General features: G+C 42.5%; 1 protein-coding gene across 4 annotated transcripts in view; it reads left to right on the top strand.

Annotated features, from left to right (window-relative positions):
• The window catches only part of ECPAS (Ecm29 proteasome adaptor and scaffold), an 85,717-nt gene that overhangs the window by 26,877 nt on the left and 34,591 nt on the right, over positions 1 to 24,249 (top strand). For 3 of the 4 annotated variants that reach the window (XM_066613625.1, XM_066613626.1, XM_066613628.1), the window contains 16 exons: positions 925 to 1,044; positions 2,572 to 2,657; positions 3,242 to 3,320; positions 5,624 to 5,673; positions 6,361 to 6,427; positions 6,545 to 6,667; positions 7,792 to 7,895; positions 10,266 to 10,389; positions 11,303 to 11,383; positions 12,312 to 12,537; positions 13,273 to 13,365; positions 14,450 to 14,541; positions 15,561 to 15,695; positions 16,518 to 16,683; positions 18,377 to 18,549; positions 20,354 to 20,455. In XM_066613625.1, the coding sequence (XP_066469722.1) occupies positions 925 to 1,044; positions 2,572 to 2,657; positions 3,242 to 3,320; positions 5,624 to 5,673; positions 6,361 to 6,427; positions 6,545 to 6,667; positions 7,792 to 7,895; positions 10,266 to 10,389; positions 11,303 to 11,383; positions 12,312 to 12,537; positions 13,273 to 13,365; positions 14,450 to 14,541; positions 15,561 to 15,695; positions 16,518 to 16,683; positions 18,377 to 18,549; positions 20,354 to 20,455 (1,821 nt within the window). The remainder of the gene's footprint in view (positions 1 to 924; positions 1,045 to 2,571; positions 2,658 to 3,241; positions 3,321 to 5,623; positions 5,674 to 6,360; positions 6,428 to 6,544; positions 6,668 to 7,791; positions 7,896 to 10,265; positions 10,390 to 11,302; positions 11,384 to 12,311; positions 12,538 to 13,272; positions 13,366 to 14,449; positions 14,542 to 15,560; positions 15,696 to 16,517; positions 16,684 to 18,376; positions 18,550 to 20,353; positions 20,456 to 24,249) is intronic. The other variant, XM_066613627.1, reaches the window with a different exon arrangement.

Below are 24,249 nucleotides of genomic sequence, written 5' to 3'. Positions count from 1 at the left end.
CCCGTTACCTTCACTAGGGAAGGAAGAATTGAATTGAGGGGGCGGGGAAGAGGTCTGAAGTTTTGTTTTCCTTGTAGCAGCCAGCCATTTTTAGATGACCATTTTGCTTTTTTTCTTTGCCTGAGTTAACATTTCAGGTTAATAGTTATGCTGTGCTATTGTATCTTGTGTGTTTGCAATGGAGAATACGTTTTACAATAGATGAGATGTGTCAAGATATGAGTTTCTACCTATGGCAAAGCAGCTTAACAAAACAAATGGAGGAGGCCTCCATGACTGTTCCTCCACTGCAAGATGCAGTGCACCCCCTGTTGGCATGCTTGCATCAGTGCTTGAAAATTGGATAGAATTGGGCCCTAAGATAGGGAGACATTCCTAATACACTGTATATTCCTGGAAGTAAGTCATACTAGGGTCAGTTGGGCTTACTCCCAGGTAAGTACTCAATGTGCCCACAGCTTTTTTGGCTGCCGTCTCTCCTTTTCCTTCATAAATTTGTTTGGGGGCAGGGAAAGCTAGCGTTGACAGTGCTGGTTGTGGGTGCTCCGGACTTCAGTGGAAAATCTTTTTCTGCTCTGGACTGAACTGGGATAATTTCCAGCACCCTCAGTGAGAAAATGATACGAAGATTCCATTTTTCCACCAGGAATACTGTGAAAAGATACTTCACTGGGCCCTGGAGAGATTGCACCATCAACTCTGGCTTCCTTTTGGGGGCAGGGGAAAGGGGAGACAGTGGTGGTGGAAACATTGCTTAGGATTCAGGGGAGCTTAGCCCTGATCACCCTACTTACCACAGGCTGAGATCAGGGCTGTGTTCACCTCAGTCCTGGTTGTGAACCACACACACACACACACACACACACACACACACACACACACACACACACACACACACTCTAAATCTATGTCTGCTTATCATAGGGAGCTGTTTTGAAACCAGAACTGAAGCATGATCCTGTCAGCACACGGGTTAAATTGAAGATTGTTCCTCATCTTCTGCGTTCCCGGCAAGCTGCAGAAACATTTCCTGCAAATATTCAGGTACTCGCCTCACTAGTACTCAGCCTCTCAGAACCCAATTTTACACACTCTGCTAATTACTGTTCCAACAGGAGTGGCCTGTGCACTGCCCGCCATCCGGTGGATGAAAGTGGAGAGTGCCCAGCCAAATGAGGGAATGAGAGGTGCCCCTTTCCTTCCCTCCATGCTGATTTCTCAGCATGCACTGCTTCTGTTCATTGGAAACAGTAGCCAAGTGGTGGGCAGGGGGAGACTGTGCGCTGTGTTCTAAGAAAGGGAAAGGCAGGGAAGAGGGGGTAGGCTCCAGATTACTTCTTCCTGCCCATTTTGTGCTTTGGAAGCCATGGCAGCTTAATTTCCTTCCCCCAGCAGTGCTGGAGGAAGAAGGGGGCTGCTATCATTCTCTTCTAATTTGTTCCATGCACATTTGAAGAGGATTGGAACATCCACTGGTGCAACAGAATTGAGTTGGCAGATGGGGTGGGGCTTGTCCATTTGTCGCCCTTCCAAAGTTTGTTACTTTATGCAACCATTTCAAGTTGCTTCATGGTAAGGCCAGTCCTGTATCTTCCCATATCTTTAGGTGGGGTAAGTATTAAATGAATATGAGGTGTGCCACAAAGCTGGAGTAGCACTATAATAGCATAAGGATGTAATCGTATTCATGGTTTCCAGAGGGTAAATTTCACTGAACGCAGTGGAACTTACTTCTTTGTGAACATACATAGGAGTCTACAGTAAGAAAGCTTTTTTAGGTACTGTGTGTGTTGTTCTGTTGTGCTTTCAATACAGCAGAGATGCCAAACTAGGAGGCCTTGTGTGGTGCTATTTGCAGTGTATGTCATCTGTTTCAGCAGCATGCAAGAAATATGTAATGATAGTATGAGAGAACTTCCTTTAGTATCCTATAGCTTAATACCCTTTCTAAAATGAAACTTTATTGGTTTAAAAATGTGGCACTTTAGTGGGATGTTAAAAACAAGAGGAAAATGTATGCAGTCCATCAGCATTTACTTCATAACTGTCATCCCTGATGGCAGGGCACATTCTGCGCTGGCACTGACTGCCATAAAAAATCAGTGCCAATTGCAAAAATGCTCCAACGGCTCACCACTTGGTGTGCTGCTGGCAGTGCTGGTGGGAAGCCCTGCTCCTGAAGGTATGTCAGCAGGACAGGCAGAAGGGAGTGGCAGGAAGATGAATCAGGGCAGGGAGGGGGAAAATGCAGCAGGGGTGGTCAAATCAGGTTAGGGAGGGGAATGGAGTTGGTGGTGCTGGTGCTGCAGATATGCTTCCTCCCTCTTTAGTTAGACCCCTCTATGCCTTGGAGGCTTACCCCTGGGTAAGGGAACAAATGTTCCCTTACCTGAAAGAGACCACCTGGACTGCCCTCCATAGGATGCAGCGTTCACCATTTTGGCATTGCTGCCTCATGGGGGGGGGGGATAATGGTTAGGATTTGGTGTGTGTTTTATTATTCTTAGTACGCTATACCTCCAGGAAAGGACTTTGAAATATTGTTTCTGATGAGTTCCTTTTTTCTGCTAGGTTGTCTATGATGGCCTTTTTGGCGCAAATACTAATGCGAAGCTGAGAACTCTGTCTCTTCAATTCGTGCATCATATTTGTATAATGTGAGTAACTGAATATTGTTTAGGGCATCATATAAACAAATCTAACCTTTGGTTGTCAATCATTATGTAAGTTATATTGAATAGTATATAAAGTTAATCCAGCAGAGGGGTGTGGGTTGTACAGTCAAGTAACAAAATACAGTGTGAGGTAGTGTTAGGTCATCAGAAAAAGTATCAACAGTGGTTTGGATCGATAGTTGCATGAGCAGAATGATGCTTGTACATGGGATTTTTCTTGTCCTCTCCTTCTAATTGTAAATGCCTGTGTGCACGCCCCCCCCACTGCTTCTCCGAAGGGTTGAAGAGTGCCTGGAAGTGGGTGGAATGAGGTGCAGTGGCTCCAAGCAGAGAGAGGAATCTTGGGGAATAGGGTGCAGCCTCCTTCCTTGAGCAAAGCTGTACTCACACAAGGTGCCTGCACCTTCTGATTGGTCTGTGGGGAGGAGGAAATGGAAAAGATTCTTTGCATGAGGAGCATTGCACTACTGAGTTGATTTCAACCCAAGACCTTCTTTTTATTATTTGTTTTATATTGTGACACTTAAAAAAATTAACTTGTTACTCTTTCGTATGTTGAATTTCAGTTGCCCAGACAGTAAGATTAAGCCACTAGGTCCAATGCTGTTGAATGGACTGACAAAACTGATTAATGAATATAAAGAGGTAAGTTCAAAGGATCCTTTTAAAATAATTATGTTTAGTGTGCAATTCTATCCAACTTTCCAGCACCAATGAAGCGCAAGGTAACAAATTGTTCCCTTACCTGAGTGGTTCCCAAGCTATCTGGGAGTTTGGGAACTGGGGTACGTGCTTGAGGGCAAAGGTGTCAGCACAGTTGTGCTCATGCTGGGGATAAAAGTGTTTTTTTAAAAAACTTAATATTCGCAGTGCTGGCCTTCTTGGGGGTGCTGAGATACTGTGGACCCCTCTGCTGGGCTCCTTGTGCCTCAGAAAAACTAAAAATAGTGATCACAAACCAGTTCTGGTTTCACAATTGCAAACTGGAAGTGGGTTGCAATTAGTATTTTTAGTTGTTCTTAGGCATGGGGAGCCCAGCAGAGGGGACCACAGTCTTCCTGTACTCCCAAGAAGACCAGCACTGCAAATAGTAAGTTTTTTAAAAACAATCTTTATCTCCAGCAGCGGCACAATTGTGGTGGTTGCGCTGCCTTCCCATCGCCTCTCCCATAAGAGGTAGAGACAGGGCTTCCCTGGCTGGGTCGTCATGACTCCCCAGTTTGAGGACCTCTGACTTACTTTGAGGAGGCCTCCGGGACTGCCCCCCCATCACAGGATGCAATGCATGCTTGGTTTTCCAAATGGCCAGCCAAGGCTGCAGTTCTGAGCCCAGAGAAGTGTACCTAAGTGCCACTGACAGATCAAATTTAAACATTATAAATCTGCATGGTTTTAACCAAGCGTCAGGATTCAAAGAGCCCAGTATTTCGGTATCCCTACTGAGATTTTAAACCTTTTTTATTTCCTTGAACAGGAGATTTCTGTGCCATATCATAAACAGCTTTTGAAAGCAATGTTTGGTTTCAAAAGCAGTTTGCATGTAATATTGGAGGCTGCTGTGGGAGAAATGTTAGCCCAAATGCCCCTTAGTCGTGGGGAATTAGATGTGCAGCTCTTCAGAGCCCAACCTATGTTTAATCTCTGTGGTTGCAATTCACACAGCTTTCAACTATAGGGGAATGATCCTCCTCTCACACATCAGCATAGAAATCTATGCCCCATCAAACTCAAGGCATACTTAGCAAACCTGACCAGGAGGTCTTGTGATTGGGCAGAGCAGTGCCAGAACTTCCCAGTCAGAAATAATTTGGCATTAAGGGTAATTGCATGGTCTGTGGACCACATGGTATGCCTGGCATTTGCTGGGGTTTGGCTGGCTTTGGAGGTGATGGGGTAGGCAGCATCAGCTCAAGCTATGGCTTCGGTACTCTGCCCAATCTTCTCATGCATCATGTCTTCCTACCTTGCTTCCTACCATGCATCATGTCTTCCTACCTTGCTTCCTACCTTGCTCACTGAATGTACCTTTTTCACTATTAAGGCAGAAATCTACAAGTGGTTGTAAGACTTCAGTAGATGTGTGTAGTAGCAGGGATGTGCTCAGGTTTCATGAGCACGAGTTGAGTCCTGAATCAACAACCCGCTCAACTCACAAATTGTAACTTGTTAAAAATTTCATGTCTTTCGAGTTGAGTCATGAGTCATCTTGAGAAACAAGTCTTGTGCAGCAAAAAAAAAAAAAAAAAAGACTTAAGCCTTTCTCCACCTGAAACCTACTTACCTATGCTACTGCCGTCCTTCTGAATGCCGGCTTCCAGATTGCCCATGGGGTCTTTCAGCTTGATGCGAAAACCGCAAAAAAATGTAAGCAAGCACACACACAAGACTCATTTCACTGGCCCTGAGTTGCAGTGGAGTCAGCAATATCCACAATTTGAGTCAACACAAATCATCCAAAAGCACATTTTGGGGCGACTCAAGTATAGTCGGCATGAGTTGAGTCATCATCCCTCGTTATAGGCCCAAATCATGTCATTGATTCCCAGGCTGTGTTTGGGATTACATTGCTCAGGCATTCATGCTGTTTCAAGTTGTTGTCATAAAGGCACTGCATAGTGTCTGGCCATACTGTAGCTGCATTTTTGCGTTTGCCAAGTCCTCTTTCTTTTCCTTCTGGACAGAAAAAATTAAGAGTCAGATGTAATTTTATTGCTATATGCTGCTTTTTAAAATATCCAAATGAAGAACATAATTCTATCTATTTTTCACTTGTTTTGCTTTAGGAGTTATTATTGTACATATGTCCCTGAAAAAAAATTTTTTTTAATTGGGGAAAAAAATTGTAGAAAAGATATAGAATAAAAGTGTAGTTGTTGGGGATAAATGAGGAAGCCTGAATGTGTCTTCTGCCTCTCATGTTTTATTCTGCTGATCTTTTTTAATTCAAGGACCCCAAACTGCTGTCAGTGGCCTATTCAGCTGTTGGAAAACTCTCCAGGTAACAGAAAAGCATTTTTAAACTAATGAGATGTCAGTTGATTTTTCCAAAGCAATTTGTTACTGTGCCAGCAGGCAAGCAAGTTAGCTTAGCATATCACATGGCAATTTGTAATGGGATGCAGAATGTAGAAAAGATATTAATACCTTAGAGCGGTTTAATTTCTGAATAGTTTGTTTGAATGCTTGTGATAATCCATTTTTTTTTTTTAAAAATGGGCATTGAGTTGAAAAATGATTTGTTCTCGGCGTAGTTTAAACCCCCAAGATTGCCAACTAAGCAATCTTGGAGCGCAGTCAGTAGTGGCACGCTCAATGAGTTCTGTGTATAGAAATTGACCTTCAAAATGTCAATCAAATTTACTCCCCTGTATAATTTTCTGATTTCCCCCCCCCCCACTGTATTTCATGATTATTAGAATAGCATCCAAATGGTAGAGGCAGCTAATTTAGATCTACATTAAATATGCAGATGTGATCTCCTAGTCTTTATTACTGATTCCAGAAATATCAGTTAAAAGACTACAAAATTCTGAGTTCAAATGTCAACAGCCTTGAGACAAATAACTCTCTCTCATTCTAGGTCCCCAGTTATCATACAGGGTAATAATACTAGATTTAATGCATATATATCTTGCTTCATTCTTAGATATTGCTAGCCTTTTAAAACACTGACATTTCATTTTAGCCGCATACCTCAGCTGTTCACCAAGGACCTGGCTTTAGTCCAACAGTTTTTTGAAGCGCTCTCTAAAGTGAGTGACTATTTATTTTCAATATTTTTGTCATGGGAATAGCATGTTTGGACACTCTTGGGCTGAATGTGGATGCATGTCTCATGTTAGTTACTAAAAGCTACCTTCTTATTTCAGGAAGAGCCTGATACCATACTTGCTATTCAGGAGGCCTTGTCTATGATGGTTGGGGCTTACACCAGTTTGGAAGGAGCACCTCGTACTCTTATGGAGGCACTTGTGGCCTCAAACCTAATTAAGGTATGTCAAAAGAGTGAGGAGGTTGTGATATGGAGAGCCAAGTATCTCTTATATATTAATCCCTTCTATACGGCAAGACTTATGTTAATGAAACCCATTTCCTTCATTTTCTAATGCAGTGTCTTGTTCTGCTGCTTAGTGGAATACTTAAAGATAGGAATCCCCATTATTGAACCTTATTTTATCTCCATGTTGGTAAAACTCTGGGTGCGTGATACTCCTGTTATTCAATTAAATGGGTGTTCAGATAGTTTTGAATCTCTTTTAAGATGTTCAGGTAGAACTCTAAATAACCATAACTCCCATTTGAGTTTTAATTTTCATATATATGGAAAATGCTCCATGATTATGTGGAAGAAGTTAAAGAATAGATTGCTGCCAGTATCCCTTTTTGAAAAAATGAACTAATTAACAGATCTTCCCATCTTATTTATGTAAAAGTATTGTTAGAAATGGAACAACGTCAGCATTCTCCACTATTGAAATGTTTTAGAGCCGTGGTTCCCAGACTTTTTAGAGAGCCTGGAGCTGCCTGATTTATAAATGCCAGGGGGTGTGGCTATAATGAGGATTTGGCAGCAGTATCCCGCCACCCAGTAGCAGCTTGTTTAACCTTTGATGCACTTAACCTAATCTGCCCTTTCAGTCTTGCAAACCTCCAAAATTTGGGTCATGATCCATAGTTTGGGAATGGCTGTACTACAGGATTTTGCCTTAGTGAAGGTGTTTGAAGCATTTGGCAGTAATTGGTTCAGCTGCCTCTCTGTCTTTAAGAGCCCAGGTAGTTGGAAGGTTCTGTCTGCCATTGAATGACTTGTTGTAATGTTGTTGGCTTGCATTGTTTGACCTACTTTGAAGATCTTGGGAAAGGAGGGAGAGAAGAAGCAGGGGTGCAGGGAATGATTGATAGAGCTGATTCCCCAGTGTGATGAGGGGTGAGAAGGAAAAGAAAACTGGAAGAGAGTTGGGCAGAGGTGCATATGGCCAGAAACTGCAGTGGTGGGAGAGACCTGAGTTGTTCATGTATTAATGTAACTACTTTTCTACTTTGGGAGTCTCTTCCATATGTTTTTCATATACATTTTTAGTAGCTTTTATACATCCCTTATTCTATTTTTTTTAAGCCTCAAGTCCAAGTACGTCAGGTAGCTGTAAAGTTTGCCAGCACAGTGTTTCCTCCAGATCACATTCCTTCAAGATACTTACTACTTCTGGCTGCAGGAGATCCGTAAGTTTTAATGTTGCATGGTTTTGAACTTGAAGCATTGATTGCCAGTATAAAAACACAGTGTATAAGGTTACTGTGTCTCTTCGTGGAATAATGATAATGGGCAGGAGGTCTGGTCTAGAGGGTAGAGCCTCCGTCTGCCTGAAGATAACATCCACAAGGTCGCTAGTTCGAGGCCACCAGCACCATGTGACCTTGAAGCAGCTGACAAGCTGAAGCCGAGCTATTCCATCTGCTCTGAGCGTGGGAGGATGGAGGCCAGAATGTGAAGCCAGATCAGAATGAAACACCTGAATGTAGTGGTTCTTGAAAGAAAGAACCTTCTTTCAAATTGTAAAAATCCCTATTTAATAAGGGATTTAAATAAAGCCTGCCTATGTAAACCGCCTTGAATAAAGTCTTGAACAAAGACCAAGAAAGGAGGTATATAAATACCTGTTATTATTATTATTATATTATAATGATAGACTAACGGAGCTTTGTCATCTGGCTTTATAACTATTTGAGGTTACAGATAAGCATAGGTTACATTGGGATGAAGAAATGGACTGTTTCATCATTGTGATGCTGTCTTAATCATTGGCATCAGTGAATTCTCTGTTGAATGAAACAGTGTCATTGCAACATTTGTAATATAAAATGGCTTGTAACACTCTGCTGGCACAACTAAATGCCTGTTGTCTTCAATATTCATTTGCATTGGCAGTAAATTCCTTCATTCCTTGAAACACAGAGTGACCCCTTTTTTCTGTTCCAAGATGCTTAGAGTCTAAACCAGCGATTTTCAGTCTTTTTCATCACATGGCACACTGACAAGATGCTAAAATTGTCAAGGCACCCCATTAGTTTTTTTGACACTTCACAAGGCACACGGCACTGCTGGTGGGGGGCTCACATCCCCCAATTGCCCTATCAAAAATGACCCTTCCCTAAACTCCTGCAGCAAACCTGTGGACCATTCGTGGCACACCAATGTGCCACGGCCCAGTGGTTGAAAATTGCTTGTCTAAACATTGACAGTGAGCAATTCAAAGAGGAAATGGGAGAGGCCCTGAAGAGATCATTCAAGAGATAAATATGAGCAAGTCACAGGTAGCTGGACTTCGTTGAGGCTCAGGCTAAATGTTTGGGGAGGGGTTGTTGCAGTTTAGTAAGTTTGTCTTGCATTTCACTGGTAGAATATGCCAGATCTGATGAAATAAGTTTGGCTGAGCTAGTTGAGAAATAGAAACAAGTAATAGAAAGCTGATAAGGAGAGAAGAAGCTTGCTGTGGTTATGACCAAAGAAAACAGAAACTCTAAAGCTGGATTTTGTAGATCAAAGATATGATGATGGGGACTGTTCCAAAATTTCAGACATAAATGTTTCATGGAAGCAAGGAATTTTCTCTACTTGTTGTCAGGGGTGGTTATAATACAGTTTGGGAGTGGTAACAGATGGTTTAGTATGTAGTAGATAGAGTCAAGGTGCCAGTTCTTGATACCTAAGTAGAAGGTGAATTCACATGGGAGTCAAATTCATCAACTTGCTAATCATCTCCTGCTCCTTTTTGAAACTTAGGATGAGCCCTGCTACATCAAAACAAATGTTCTTTTATTCTAGTATTCTCTTAGCAATGACGGCCAGCTAGATACTTCCAGGAACCCAATAAGTAGGATGTGATTGCAGTATCCTTTGGTATTCAGAACATGGTGATTCTGGGCACAATCTTAACCTCTTATGTCAGTGCTTTCCAGCACTGGCATAGCAGTGCCAATGGGACACGTGCTGTATCCGGCAGTTGGATGTCATTCCCGGAGGCCTCGTCAAAGTCAGGAAATGTTTGTTCCCTTACCTCAGAGTTGCATTGCCCTTATGTCAGTGCTGGAAAGCACTGACATAAAGGGTTAGAATTGCATCCTCAATTAGCTATCATGCCTTATCGCCATTTAGAGACCTTTCTTCCATGGATTTATCTCATTTTTAAGAAATAAACCATTTATGCTAGTGTCTCCTGCCACATTTTGCAGTGACTGTGGCAAAAAAGAATAATTTCTTGTTTTCAAGTCTGTTACTAACAATTCCTGTTGCACTCCATTTAAGCTAGTAGCCATCATCACATCTTGTGTTAATCAGTACTTCAAATTAATTATGCATTGTGTGAAAACAGTATTTTACTTTGGCTATCTGGAGTCTACAGCTGATCAACATTGTTGGGTGACCCCAAATTCTGTTACATTTTTCTCAAAAAAATTCAGCATAAAACATACCCTGTCCTTTCTTAAATTTCTTCACTCAATACATTAATTGGAATGGTGGAGGAAATAACATATATTCTGTGTATGTGTGTACGTACACTTTACTGCATGTTTTTTTACATTTTTTTTAAGACGGGAGGAAGTACATGGAGAGGCTCAACGGGCTTTGAGAACATTTCCTGGTAAAAATGAAAAGGAAAGTGCTGGCAAGCAGATGCCTTCCTTCCCTGAAATGGTCCAGTATATTCAAGAGAAGGTACAGTATGTCAGCTTCTGTTTTCCCAATTGGTATGGCAAAATCTGTAAATACTCTAGTTAAAATAGCGCACCTGCCACAGAGAATAGTTAAGAGCAGTGATTCCCAAACTTCTAACCTCCACGACCCACTTTGTTGTCCACAGTGGGTTGTGGGCCCACTACAACCAGGAAGCTGTGAGTCAATATGGAGCACGACACAGAAGCCACTTCCAAATTGACCTGGCCCACGACCAGATCTGTTAATCACCCTCTAGCATGCAGACTGGTTGCCTGCATGTTCAGTTCTTCAGTTAAGGAAGAATATAAGCAAGAAGCACCTGTGCTGCAAGTGCTACTACAGTAAACAAAGGTACGTGTAGTGGGTGGGGAGGAGAGTCCTCCCAGATCAGTGGATAAGTGAAACCGCTGTCTGTAAATAGCAGTGATTTTCAACCTTTTTCATCTCACAGCACACTGGCAAGGCACTAGAATGGTCAAGGTACATCATCAGTTTTTTGACAATTGACAAGGCACACCACACTGCCAGCAGGGGGCTCGCATTCCCCAATGGCCCTACTAATAAATGACCCTTTCCCAAATTCCTGCAACACACCTGGGGACCATTCATAGCACACCAATGTGCCACAGCAGAGTGGCTGGAAAAGGCTGGGCTAGAGGTGTTTGTTTCCAGTGAGTCAGATAGGTTTATGGCCCAAGTCCTAACTGAACACAATGGCCTTACTTCTGAATAAAATGAAAACACCATTTTCAAAAACTTGTACTGAAGCCTTTACAAGGAGGAAGCATAGGAAGCTGCTTTCATTCATGCACGTACTAAATGGTGTTGAGCAATACATTTTAAATTGTGCATTGGGATTGTTATCGGATGCTGCCTGGATCTCTGTCAGATATGTTCTTGTCTTTTTCTTTAGGCTTCTCACAGAATGAAAACTCCTGCTAAATATATGACAGGAACTACAGTCATGCCTTTCAACCCAACTACATATGGAGAGGTATGTTTTTGTGTGCTCAGCTTTGGGGAAGCCAGATCTGTGTGCATTTTGGCAAGCCTTAAAATGTATCTATTCCCCTAACCATGGTAGTCAGCATGAAAACAGTGGACCTTCTGATACACATTAACTGATTATTGCCAGTATCTTCTGTTCCCAGAAGGCAATTAATACAAACACCCCTCCCCAGGTATGCTCTAAAGCTATGCTGATAAATATTTGAAAATCTGTTGTTCAAACAATAGGGCTCTATTCTTTCCATTTAATTCTGAGAGCTGGTGTTATAAACCTCAGGCAAAATCAGGGCTGTGTGTGCTCCATTCAAGAGGGAGAAAAAAGAATTTGGTAAATTCTGTTATCAAGAAAACCCGTGCTAATTTTGTAATTGTACATTTTTTTTTTTGCATAATTATTTTGTTTCTGTTAGTCACTGGAAGGAGTAAGAAGCTATGGAGGACACTGAAGTCCGATTCCTATCTTATTTATTCCATCCCAGTTTGACGATTTTTTTATTAGCCTAAATTAGAAAGCTGGTATAGAATAGTTACTAAGAGATTGAGTTCTGAACCAGGAAGTTCTGAACCAAGAAGTTCTATTTAAAATTTCACCTCTGCTATGAACTTATTAGGTGACCATAGGTATGTCATTCCCAGTGCACACCTGCAATATGGGGATAATTGGAGTGACCTACCTTGCAGGGCTATTTTAAAGAATAGGTTTTTTTAATGTTTTAAAGTACTATAAAATGCTATGTAATATATTTAATGCATTAACGTAACCCATTAAATAAGGAATTGCGACTTAGATAATAAAGACAGGCCCCTCCCTTACTGATGGTTGCTCCTTGTATCTTACTGATGGTTAGTGATGGTTGCTCCTTGTATCTATTGGGTCGTTTTTCAACCTTTTATCATTTGTCGTCTTTGCTCAGATAGTCCTGTACCTCCGAATGTGTCTTGCTCACAGTGCTGGAGTGGTGCCCACCTCTCAAAGCTTAGCTGATATGCAAGATCATGCTCCAGCCATTGGCCGTTATATAAGAAACCTCTTGTCTGGTCATTTTATAACATCCTCTTCCTCCTCCTCCAAGACTGGTGAAAGCAACCCTGTACAGATCTATATAAGTCTCCTTCAGCAGCTGCTCTCTGGTGTTGGAGGTGAGAAACTATGAGCCTCAGTACTGTATGAAAAAGCTCTTCGCTTGTAATCGACTTCATAAAAGCACCTTATAAATGAGCTCTTAGTGCTGTTTCCAAACACAAATTCAGGTACAGCTATCTGTCAGGTGTGCAGGAAGTTCATTTTCCTAAGAACATAAGAATTATCTTGATGGAACAGTCTAAAGTCTATCTGGTGTAGCGTTCCGTTTCCAACAGCAGTTGGCCAAAAAGGCATGATGATCATGGCCTTTCCCATGTGTCTGTTATCTGGCATCCAGAAGTCTCTAGTTGAGGACATTGACGTTCTGTGTGACTATTAACTGTTGAGAGCCCTACTGTTACAGGTTCTTTTTTCTTTATATATTGTAGGATTTTCTAACCTCACTCTGTCTGCAGAGGTGTGTCTTCTGAAATGAGTCATGGACACCTGAAATGTGTTACTAAAGGCTAGTTTGTATGGCCCCTTATCTGCTGGTTGGGGTAAATGTGCAGAGGACAGACTCTCAAAGAGAGACCATGAAGGTTGACTAATTTCTCTTCAGAAGTCTGTTTCCTTATGCTGCTCTTTCTTTTAAATAGTTTCTAACCTTGCATTCTGAATAAAAAAGAGTACCCTAGGTTTATCACATCCTTAATGGCCCCATGTATTTCTGCTGTACTACATGCTTCCATTGCCTCCAGTTTTCTTGTATTATCCCCACACCTCTCTTACATCACTTCCTCTCATCACAGCGACACCGGAAGTGGCATCACTTCCAGTATCGCGGGATGTTGGCAGCTGTGCCACTCATTCTTCCATCTTTCCTGCTTTCGGGTTCTGTGTGGGTGAGTCCTTGGTGATGCAGCTACCCTTCCCGACACATAATTTTTGAGTGCCATTCAGAATTGTGTTATGTGTTAGGAAAGGGAAAAAAATCCACTGTGCTCTTTAAAACAAACAAATTGCCAAAACTTAATGTAGTATGTTGTTTTTAAACATCTGCCTATTTCAACAATTAAAATTGTTTATACCAAATCAGTTTATCCCAAAATCAAATGAACTTTGACCTTGGGATTTCTGGGCTCTAGGCATAAGTGAGTTTAGCCTATGGATCACAGTTTCCCTTTTTTGCTTGAACCAGAGTGAAATGTACATCATGCATGGTAGGATTTGGCTTGGGTTTCAGCAGCTTGCTTCTTTCTTCATTTAAGTATTGCTAAAGCACATAGCAGCTCCAGAAGTGCATGTACAATGTTGTCAACACTGTGTATATTGTGCCTTCTAAAAGTTTTCAGAATGATTTAAGTCTTTTTTTTGGACCATCCGGATATTGTAAATTCCTATTGGTGAAGTGTTGTGCATGTGGGGTGTTGCATTTGATCATGTGGAATGTTGCATTTGATATTTTTACCAGTCACTATATGGCACACTAGAGCAACATCATATTGTTATATGTGACTAAGGACCCAAATCCTACTTTCCAGTGCTGATGCAGCTGTGCCAAAGGGGCATGCACAAACAGGAGGGCAGTCAGGAAGGCCTCCTCAAGGGAAGGGAGCATTTGTTCCCTTAGCTTGGGGCTGCATTGTGACTGCATGAGTGCAGGAAAGTTGGTTAGGGTTGGGCCCTGATTCACTCTTATTTATAGTATCCTCAAAATTCTAGATCTCATTTTAAAAAAGTTGGTAGTGCTCATTGTGAAGATTCAAGTTTGCAAATTGTCTTGTCTTGGAAAGTATGATCTAGTTCTAGTTTGAAGAAAATTGTGCAATCTTAACATATATTTGTAAAATTATTTGCATGTTTATTTTTGATATAATGAAAGAAATCAAAATACAGTAAATATATTATTAACCTATGTAGTTAAATAAAAATATTATCCTTTTGTCCCTTGCTATTGTAACATTTTAAAAAATATCTACTACATAGGTTTGCCAGTCATGTACTGTCTCCTGGAGGTTGTTTCAGTCTATCCTGAAAAGCTAGCTGCAAGATTTGTAGACAAAATGGATTGGATAAAGGTATGTTAAACTTCTAATAATAATTATTATTATCATTAACAGTATTTATAAACTGCTTTTCAACCGTTTCCATTAATTTCAATCTATGAAATTATGTGACTTTATTTCAGTACATTTCACTTCTGTAGAACATAGGGGTTTGTATTTGCATAGAAAGGGTTAGCTGGAAGAAAATTATCTTAAATCAAAGGGAAAAGAATGAAAGGGGAACAATATTGTCACAATTAAGCAAAAAAGATCTTTGTGCAGAACTAGGTTCCCACCTGCTACATTAAACTGTTTCAGATTTTGGTTAAATGGGAACCCAACATTTTCCTTAACTGTGGTTGATTCAGGAGAGAAAATTTTCTCTCTAGAAGGGAGAAAATGGGAGGAGGAAGTGCATGTTCCTAAGGCTGGGTCTTGACTCTTAACAGTTAACCAGTGTTGCATCTGCATTGTCCCAGTATTTCCTGGTATATTCCTTTTTAAATCTCACAAGTGAGACTTAAATCTCACTCTATAAATCACACAGGGATCCTTTTTAAAGAGTGAGCTATAGGGATGCTGGTGTGACGTTACAAACATATGATAACATTCTAAAGATAAAGCAAAATAAGGATGCAACAAAAAAGGATGATAGAAATTCCTTTTAAGCATGTCATGATTTGAAAATAAATTTCAAAGTCAACGGATTTTGTTTTAGTACAAGAGCAACTAAAACACTGGAATTGGAAGAGATTCTTCTCACGGGCTTCTCAAAGCTTGGATGTATGTTGCTTCCTTCCGTTGTCACCCTGGTTGATCTGGCCCTTGGTTGGCCTGCATTGTCCACAGGTATGATGCTGGGACCACCGTGTAAAGGTGCAGTTGATGCAGAGTTCTTCGATATTGCATTTTTCCTCCTCCTACAGTTGCAACTTTGGGTAACATACCATGCAGATATTGACTATCAGGCTTTTGGATCAGCCTGTTTATTGCTAAAATGTATATTACTAGCATTTCAACATATCTCCCCCCCACCTCTTTAAACCCTTCAGAGCCTTATGAATACCAATAAGGAAGAAATGCGGGAGTTGGCTGCTTTGTTTTATTCAGTAGTGTTGTCAACAGTGTCAGAAAATGAATTTAAAACATCAGTTCATCATCTGATAAAAACAGCAAAAGACAATTATGTAAGTATAATTAGCCTCATTTGTTTTGTTTTATGTAATTTTTCCTAATGATAATAAAATATAGCAATGCTACAGTATGCCCCAAAGTGTTCTTAATTCAGCTGAACCATTGTATTTTGGAGAGAGAGAATTTATTCTGTAGAATGTTGTGTTGTAATAGAGAATATTTTGAGAGGTTTATTTTTTTATGTTCCCTTAAGCAAAAATGACAGACTGTAGATTGTGTATATTAGCATATTCATCCCCTGCCTTTTGTTTCCTTCAACTGAAAGTGTTTTTGAAGCCATAGTTTATTCATAGACATCTCCATGGACCTCACTGAAACCTACTGAGGATTTCAATCTAAACAAATATTTATTCCATTGAGAGGGTAGAAATCTCACCCCATTCAAGTTGATTGGAATTTTGCCATTCATTTCGTCCAGTAACGTATGAAGGGGGTGACTGGGGCAGAGCTCACCTGTGGTGTTCTGGGTGTTTTCTGGGCTTTCTGGGTGTTTCATGGGCTATGAACTTGGGCCCACCCTTGGCTCCATTTGGCTCAGAAATGAAGCCATTCTGGAAACAGGGTGGGGGGGGGGAGTCGGGCACAGTCATGGGGATGATGTTGTGACATGGGGGGGTAATGTTTCTGCATCACCATGTTGCCCCACCAGAGGTGCCAGGAGGTCCTGGGATGATGCTGAGTTCATTAGACATAGGACTATGGTAAACTTTTAGCTGCGTGAATTTATTGCAAAATGTCTTGTACTATTCTAAGCTTTTATGGGTATTAATTAGTGACTTGTATTTCATTTTGAGATTGTTGCTCTTTGTCTGCAGAATCTGGAAATGCAACATGGATCTTTATTGGCTTTAGGATTTACAGTTGGACGGTATTTGTCAAAAAGGAAAACCAGGATGGCAGAATTGCATGACCTAGAGGATCCAAATACCATCGTTTCTCCAGAACAAGATCAGATGATAAAATCAACTACAGAAACTATAGGTTAATCCGTATCTTTTGCACTTTACCTATGAAGCGTCTTTCTTAACCATTAAAATCTCCTTTTCCCTAGTCTATGCTGTTGCAGTATGACATAGTGGTTTTCATGGCATAATGGTGGGCTGTAACTTTAACCCATAATTTTAAAAAGAATTAAATGCCAAAGCATCAAACAACAAAATGTTGTGCAGTATGACATAGTTGTGCTATGTTGTGCTGACTTTCAATTCTTTTTAGGGAATTATTATTTTTACATTGTACAAGGTTTCTCTGGTTGAAGGCAAATACACAGTGTAAAATACATCCATCTAGTAGAGTTCTAAACTTGAATAATGTATCAGTACTTTATAGCGGTGATTTTCAGCCTGTTTCATTTCATGGCACATTTACAAGGCATTAAAACTGTCAAAGCACACCATCAGGTTTTTGACAATTGACAAGGCACACCATGCTTGCCAGTGGGAGCTCACATCCCCCATTGGCCCTAATAATAAATGACCTTCCCTCAAATTCCTGTGGCACACCAGTGGACCACTCACGGCACACCAATGTGCCATGGCACAGTGGTTGAAAATGGCTGCTTTATAGCTACACTTCAGACTGTGTTGATGTGCATTACCTATGGCAGTGATGGCCAAAATAATTTGTAGCCTATTTTCTGTGGTCCCTGGTGACCCAAATTTTAACGATATTAAAATTGTTCATGGCTTTGTGAATAAGATTACTAAATAAGGAACAAAAGATAATATATTTTTAAAATTCTGAAATAACAACAACAACAACAACAGTATTTATATACCGCTTTTCAACAAAAAGTTCACAAAGCGGTTTACAGAGAAAATCAAATATCTAATGGCTCCCTGTCCCAAAAGGGCTCACAATCTAAAAAGATGCAACACCAGCAGACAGCCACTAGAAAAGACACTGCTGGGGTGAGAGTTCACTTTTTAGGTGGGAGGCATAGCTTAGTGGTGGAGCACATGCTTTGCATGCACAAGATCCTAGATTCAATCTGGCACCTTTAGGAAGGGCAGAAACCCAACTGAAACCTTGGCAAGCTTCTGTCAGTCCTTGTAGACTTTGGTGACTTAGGGCACAATCTTGAGGTTCTCTTGGGCTGGCACAAGTGCTGGCCCAGGAGGGTCACAAACGTGCTGTATGGCATGTTTGCACCTCCTCGTGAGTCAGCAAGGCCAGCATGCACAAGCCTCCGCACCAATGGAGGCCCCAAGTCTTATGTTGGCCGAGCTCAGCTGACACAAGATCCTGGGGTGGGCAGGGAGGAGGTGGGAGGGAGGCATTCCTGGGCAGGGGGGGGCTGTGGGTGGCCCTGGGGGCGGGTGGGGAATGGGAGGCAGGGCTGGAACCTGGCAGTTATGCTGGATCCCAACCCCCGTTCCATGAGAGTTCGGAGTGGCTGCTTCGCTCTCCTCGAACTTGTGCCACCTCAGGCACAAGTCTGAGCAGACCCATTGGGGCCAGGGTGCCTTACTCAGAGGTAAGGGGAAAAGTTTCCCCTTACCTCTTGCTGAGCCACTTTGGGCCCCTATCCTATGCTGGATATAGCACAAGCCTCTTGGCTTGTGTGTTCCAGCTTGGGATAGGATTGCACCCTAAGATGGACTAATGGTCTGACTTTGAACCACTGGCTTTTACAGGTGAAATCAAATTCATCCTGTTTGGTTTTTCTCTATAGGTTCTTTTTTGGATAGTACCTCACCACTTTTGGCAGTAGCTGCTTGTACGGCATTGGGAGAAATTGGCCGGAATGCTGCTCTGCCCATCCCCAATGAGGGCTCTGGTTTTACAAAGCTCCATCTTGTTGAAAGCTTACTAGCCAGGATTCCTTCGGGCAAGGAAACAAATAAAGTAAGGTTTTGCAATGCTGTTTTAGTGCCTCATGTATTTTATGTATGCTTTAATTTTACCCTGTAAAGCAGACATGTCTTTCTGTGTCTGAAAGATCATCAAAAAAGAGGGGAAAAATGCAGTGTTTTGTCAAACCTAGGGCAAATGCAACTTCAGGCATGTCATCAAGTGATTCCCAGTTGTCTGCACTGTAGATAGCTTCTGACTAACAGCCCAACTCTATGCCGAAATGGCGACCACTGTATCCTGTGGGAGCCAGTAAGCCGCTGGAGATCTCTTTGGAGGGGGGATGTTCAGCCCCTTCCCCCAAGTAAGGGCACAGGCCCCACAATGCGGCTTCTCAAGTCTGCGCTGGCTATTTTGCCTCTGCCTCCCCTCCCACACTGCTAGGCGCAGTGCTGGTGCTCCCTTCTCCTGTAGTATCGTAAATGTGCTTTGCAGCATGTTTACGACACTGAGTGCTAGTGCTGGAGCTCAGCACTGGCTCTATGGTCTATTAGGACTGGGCCCTAAATCAGTTGTTGCTGGATTGTGCAAAGCTTGTAATGTAGGCCAATCCCAAAACACATGCTCATGCCCAATGGTTCATGCATTGAATGATTGTTTCTGTATAGTCTTGAACATGTAGGATCCAATGCACTGAAATCCAGTCCTTGGGATTTGTTCTGTTTCTTGAATGCAGTTTACATAGTTAAATTCTGAATTTGGTGATTTGCAAGCAGTGGCAGTTAGTACAAGAAATCGGGTGGGGTGGATAATGGATGGGATTTTTTAAAATGATAATCATTTGCCAGAAACCAGTGTGCTGCTGGCACTATCTGCTCTCTCTGTTCCTTTTAAGCACCACTTTTCTTTCATTAAGACCTTCTTTTTTCTTGGCATAAATTCTCCCCTTTCCTCCCTTTTCCAAACTAAGCATTGTGTAGTGTTGCATCTACACTAATGATAGCAGTAATCAGTTCTAACCTTAAAACATTCTTAGTAGCAAGTTTTTGAACTGGTTTGTACTTATCTATAATTAAAGCACAATTCTATGCATATCTACTAAGCAAGTCACATAGTGTTCAATAGGGCTTGTTCCCAAGAAAGTGTGTGTAGGTGTTATAGCCTTAGACCAGTGGCTCTCAAACTCTCTGCGAGAGTTTGAGAGCCACTAAGTTCTTGCGTGGGTGGGTGGGGGAAGGCAGCAGGGCCGGGGGAAGGCAGGGGCATGATTCCCAGGATTGCACCGCTCAGGGGGGCTGCAGGGGAGCCTGGCGCAACCTGCAGCAGGGCTCCCCGCAGCAGTGAAAGTAGATGCGGAGCGATCGCTGCAGGGCTGCAGACCTGTAGCAGGGCTCCCTGCAGCAGTGAAAGTAGATGTGGAGCGATCACTCTGCATCTACTTTCACTGCTGCGGAGAGCCCTGCTGCAGGTCGTGCCGGGCTCCCTGCAGCCCCCCTTAGCGGCACGATCCTGGGGATCGCGCTGCTGCCTCCTCCCTGCCTCCAGGCTGCCCCCGCCCCTTAAGGGGGCAGGGGCCAGGGCCCGCAGGCTGGGGCGTTGCGACACCCCAGTTTGAAAAGCCCTGCCTTAGACTAACATTGATGCACCTGTAACATTGTATCATGGCTATCTCTGGATAAATAAGAAGTGGGGGATTTCCATACAAGAGGGGAGAAAGCAGTGTAGTATGTGAGGAGAGTGTGTGATTAAGTGATTTTCTGCCGGTAAGGTGAATTTGATGTGATTTTGAAGTTAGGGGATTGTATGTTAAATGTTTCCATGTTGAACTGAGAGAAGAACCCCTTCTAATTTCTTTCAGATGAAAGAACGAGCCATACAGACACTTGGCTACTTTCCAGTGGGGGATGGAGACTTCCCACACCAGAAGCTACTCTTGCAAGGACTAATGGATTCTGTGGAGGTAATATTCTCTTTCATGCTATTCCTTGCAAGTTTTCCCAAAACAGGCATGTATCTTTAAAAATTGACCTTCAACTTTTGATCCATTGCTTTTCAAATATGAGAATACGATATCCCCTGCCTTAGGTAGCGTCACTAGGGTCTGTTTCACCCAGTGTGAGAGCTCTTTGCATCACCCCCATGATGGACTTCCTCCCATACTACACCATACAGAATAAATTACAATGTCATGCATTGTATGTCATACATTGTATGTCAACAGTATCATACATCATTTGCTGAATGTGGGCGAACAAGCCAAAATTAAAAAATCCTGATAAGGCAGAGATTCTCCTGGTCTGGAAGTCCATGGCTTGGGTATTGGACTATCAGCATGTTCTGAACGGGGTTGCACTCCCTCTGAAGGAGCACGTCCGCAGCTTGTGGGTTCTCCTGAATCTGCACTAGTTCCTAGAGCCCCAGGTGGCAGCTGTGGTGAGGGGAGCCTTTTCTCAACTTAAGCTGATTTGCCAGCTATGATTATACCTGGATTGCTCAGACCTGGCCACGGTGACCTATGCCCTAGTGACATATAGATTAGATTACTGCAGGGCTTTTCAAACTGGGGCGTTGTGATGCCCCAGGCTGTGGGCCCTGGCCTGTTTCCCCTTAAGGGGCAGGGGCAGCCTGGAGGCAGGGAGGAGGCAGTGGTGCAATCCCCAGGATTATGCTGTTCAGGGGGGCTGCAGGGGCTTGGGTCCACTTACCTGAGCCTCCTGCAGTCTCCCAGGGATGCAGGGAGCCCTGCGCAACCTTCTGCAGGGCTCCCTGCAGCTTTGAAAACAAAAGCAGAGTGATCGCTCCCCACCTCCACGAAAGCGGAAGTGGCACGCAATCGCTCCACTTTCACTTCTGAAACTGCGGGGAGCCCTGCAGAAGGTCGTGCAGGTTTCCCTGCACCCCCAGGAAGCTCAGGTAAGTGGACCCAATCCCCTGCAGCCCCCCTGAGCGGCGCAATCCTGGTGATCGTGCCGCTGCCTCCCCCCACCCCCGGTGCCTCCCCTCCTGCCCGCGCAAGAACTTAGAGCGGCTCAAACTCTCCCTGACAGTTTGAAAACTGCTGGATTACTGTAATGTGCTCTATGTGGGGGTGCCTCTGAAGATGATTCGAAACGGCAATTAATGCAGAACACAGCTGCCTGTGTCATTGCTGAGGCTTGCAGGTTCCACTCTGTCAGACTGTTACTTCAGCAGACACTGGCTGCCAGTTTGTTTTTGGGCTGAATTCAAAGTGCTAGTTTTGACTTTTAAAACCCTTTGTGGCTTGGGTCCAGGGTATTTGAGGGACCACCTTCTTCCATATAATCCTATCTGTCCTCTCAGGTCATTGGAGGGGACCCTTGTAACTGTGCTGCCATTAGTAGAGGTGAGGGGGATGGCAGCAAGAAATAGGGCCTTCTCAGTGGTGGCACCCCGTCTGTGGAATTACCTCCCTCTGGAATTGAGAACAACTCCCTCTTTGGAGTCTTTTTGGCAGGGTTTCAAGGCCTTTTTATTTACAGAAGCTTTTAAATGTTGACATTGGGGGGACTGGTGCTTTTTCTAAATCATCTTTTGACTGTGATCCAATTGTGTATTGTTTTTATGGTTTTAATTGTTTTATAATAACTATATTAGCATTGTTTTTATTGTATTGAAATATTATTTTGTAAGCTGCCTTGGGGGCCCTTAAGTGGAGTGGAAAGGTTGGGCATAAATCCCTTAAATAAATAAATAAATAATAAGTACACACAACCTAAATGCGGTGGCATCAATAGGGATGGTATAACCCCCATTAACTTTCTTTTATTTTAATGTATAACAATATGGGTCGGCCAACAAATCAGTAACCAACAAAAAACCAGTGGCCAATTTGATGACACTCACACAACTGAATAAGAATTCTAGAATTAGCTCTGATGCAAGGAAATTAGAGCTGACTCATACTAACACCTTATTGGGTTCCTGCTGTGTCATAAGAACACCTCATTGGCTCTTGGAACAATCAGTCTCATTGGTCAGTTTTGAGATAAAGAAACCCACTTTTTGTTACAGGCAGTTTTGCTACAGCTAGTTACAAGGCATTGTGTGACCTTTTTGGGTTATTTGGCTATAACATTTGATAGAATACAGATATTTCAATGTGGTTTGTTTCAATGCGTTCTGCATCAAATTACACATTGAATGATGATGTGATAATCTTGGTATTTTCAAATAACAATTTTTGCCAATAGTTGTGACACACACACCCCGAGTGCAGTCCACACACCCTGCACTCCTCTAGCGATGCCACTGTCTGCCTTTTCTATAAGTGAGATTCAAATATACACACTTTTAAGTAACATATTCTGCAGTTTGTACTTCAGGCTTCAATTTTTCTGTGTAACATATGCTTTCATTTGCCTGTTTCAACTTCTGCTTTTATCAGATTTGGTTGCATGATAACATGGGTTAATTTAACAATTTTTGGTTTATGACTGGCACTTCTTTTATCTTTACCTTAATATGGAAAGCATAAGTAAACCCTTCATGAGCATCATAAATCTTTAATGTTACACTTAATTGCACCAACTGTTCTTATTGATTGATGGCTTTTTGTGCTTTAATAGGGTGTTCTCTCTAAATTCTCTCACAAGTCAAATCAAGTCTGAGTGGCTGTCAAAATGTGGAAATTGCATTGTTCCAGTGCAGATAAAATGGGGCAATTTTTAAACCGTGACTTAAGAGATTTGGAGCAGGCTGTAGACTGTGCACTCCCTTCCCTCATTTCTTTGGATTTTTTAAAAGAATTAATTCCCTTTTGCTTCTGTAATTGCAGACCAGCAGTTAACCTAGTTAGCCTTTATAGCTATTAACTAAAATTTTAAGCTGTATAAAAGTCGTCATTAGCTTTGATGGTTGCTAATCCTGGTGCCAATGTAATGATTAACTTAGGTGAAGGAAGATAAGGAAAATAACACAAGGAAGAGGAGGAGAGAGGGGGATGAGGAAGCTTTCCATAACGTGTTCATGACCTTTTTATGCTTATGTTAAAGGATTGTCTCCATTAAATCTTCACCAGTCCATTGCAAATGATAAAGTCACAGTTGCTGCATTACAGAGTTTTGACAGTAGTTCTGTTTTGAAGATGATTAAGGGAAACCGTTCTGTAGTCCTGGTGTCAAGATGCTAAGAGGGAGTTTGGAAAACTCTCTGGGAGTTTGGGAACCGCTGTAAGTCTTTGCGGGGGAGGGGCGAAGGCAGTGATGCAATTGCAGGATCACGCCACTGCCAGGGCCTAAAGGGATTTTTTTGTACTTACAAGTGGCAGCTCTAGCCTCCTTGGTAATGCGGGGAGCCTATGGATGCCTCTACAGGGCTCCCCAACCTTTGGAATGTCTAAAAATAGCTGTTGTGACCCTCTTCTGGTTTCACGATCCAAAGTCAGAAGTGGGTCACAATTGTTATTTTTGGACATTCTGAAGCTTGAGAAGCCCTGCAGAGGCATCCGTGGGCTCCTTGCACCACTCAGGAGGCTGGCATTGGTATGTACAACCCCCCCTTCAGCCGCGGCAACAATGTGATCCTGGTGATCATGTTGCTGCTGCTGCCATTGCTCCGCCCCTTAAGGGGGCAGAGACAGGGCTTTCCTGGCTGGGGCATCACAACACATAAGTGTGAGAACTTCTGGGCTAAGCAATAGGTTAAAAATGAGTAAATGGCTTAGACCAGTGTTTCTCAAACTTTTTTGCACCGGGACCCATGTTTTAGAATGGCAATCTGTTGGGACCCACCAGA

The sequence above is a fragment of the Tiliqua scincoides genome, chromosome 2 (genome assembly GCF_035046505.1).
Source record: "Tiliqua scincoides isolate rTilSci1 chromosome 2, rTilSci1.hap2, whole genome shotgun sequence".
NCBI lineage: Eukaryota > Metazoa > Chordata > Lepidosauria > Squamata > Scincidae > Tiliqua > Tiliqua scincoides.
The sequence above is the reverse complement of the archived record's forward strand: the minus strand, read 5'-3'. Positions and strand labels throughout refer to the sequence as shown.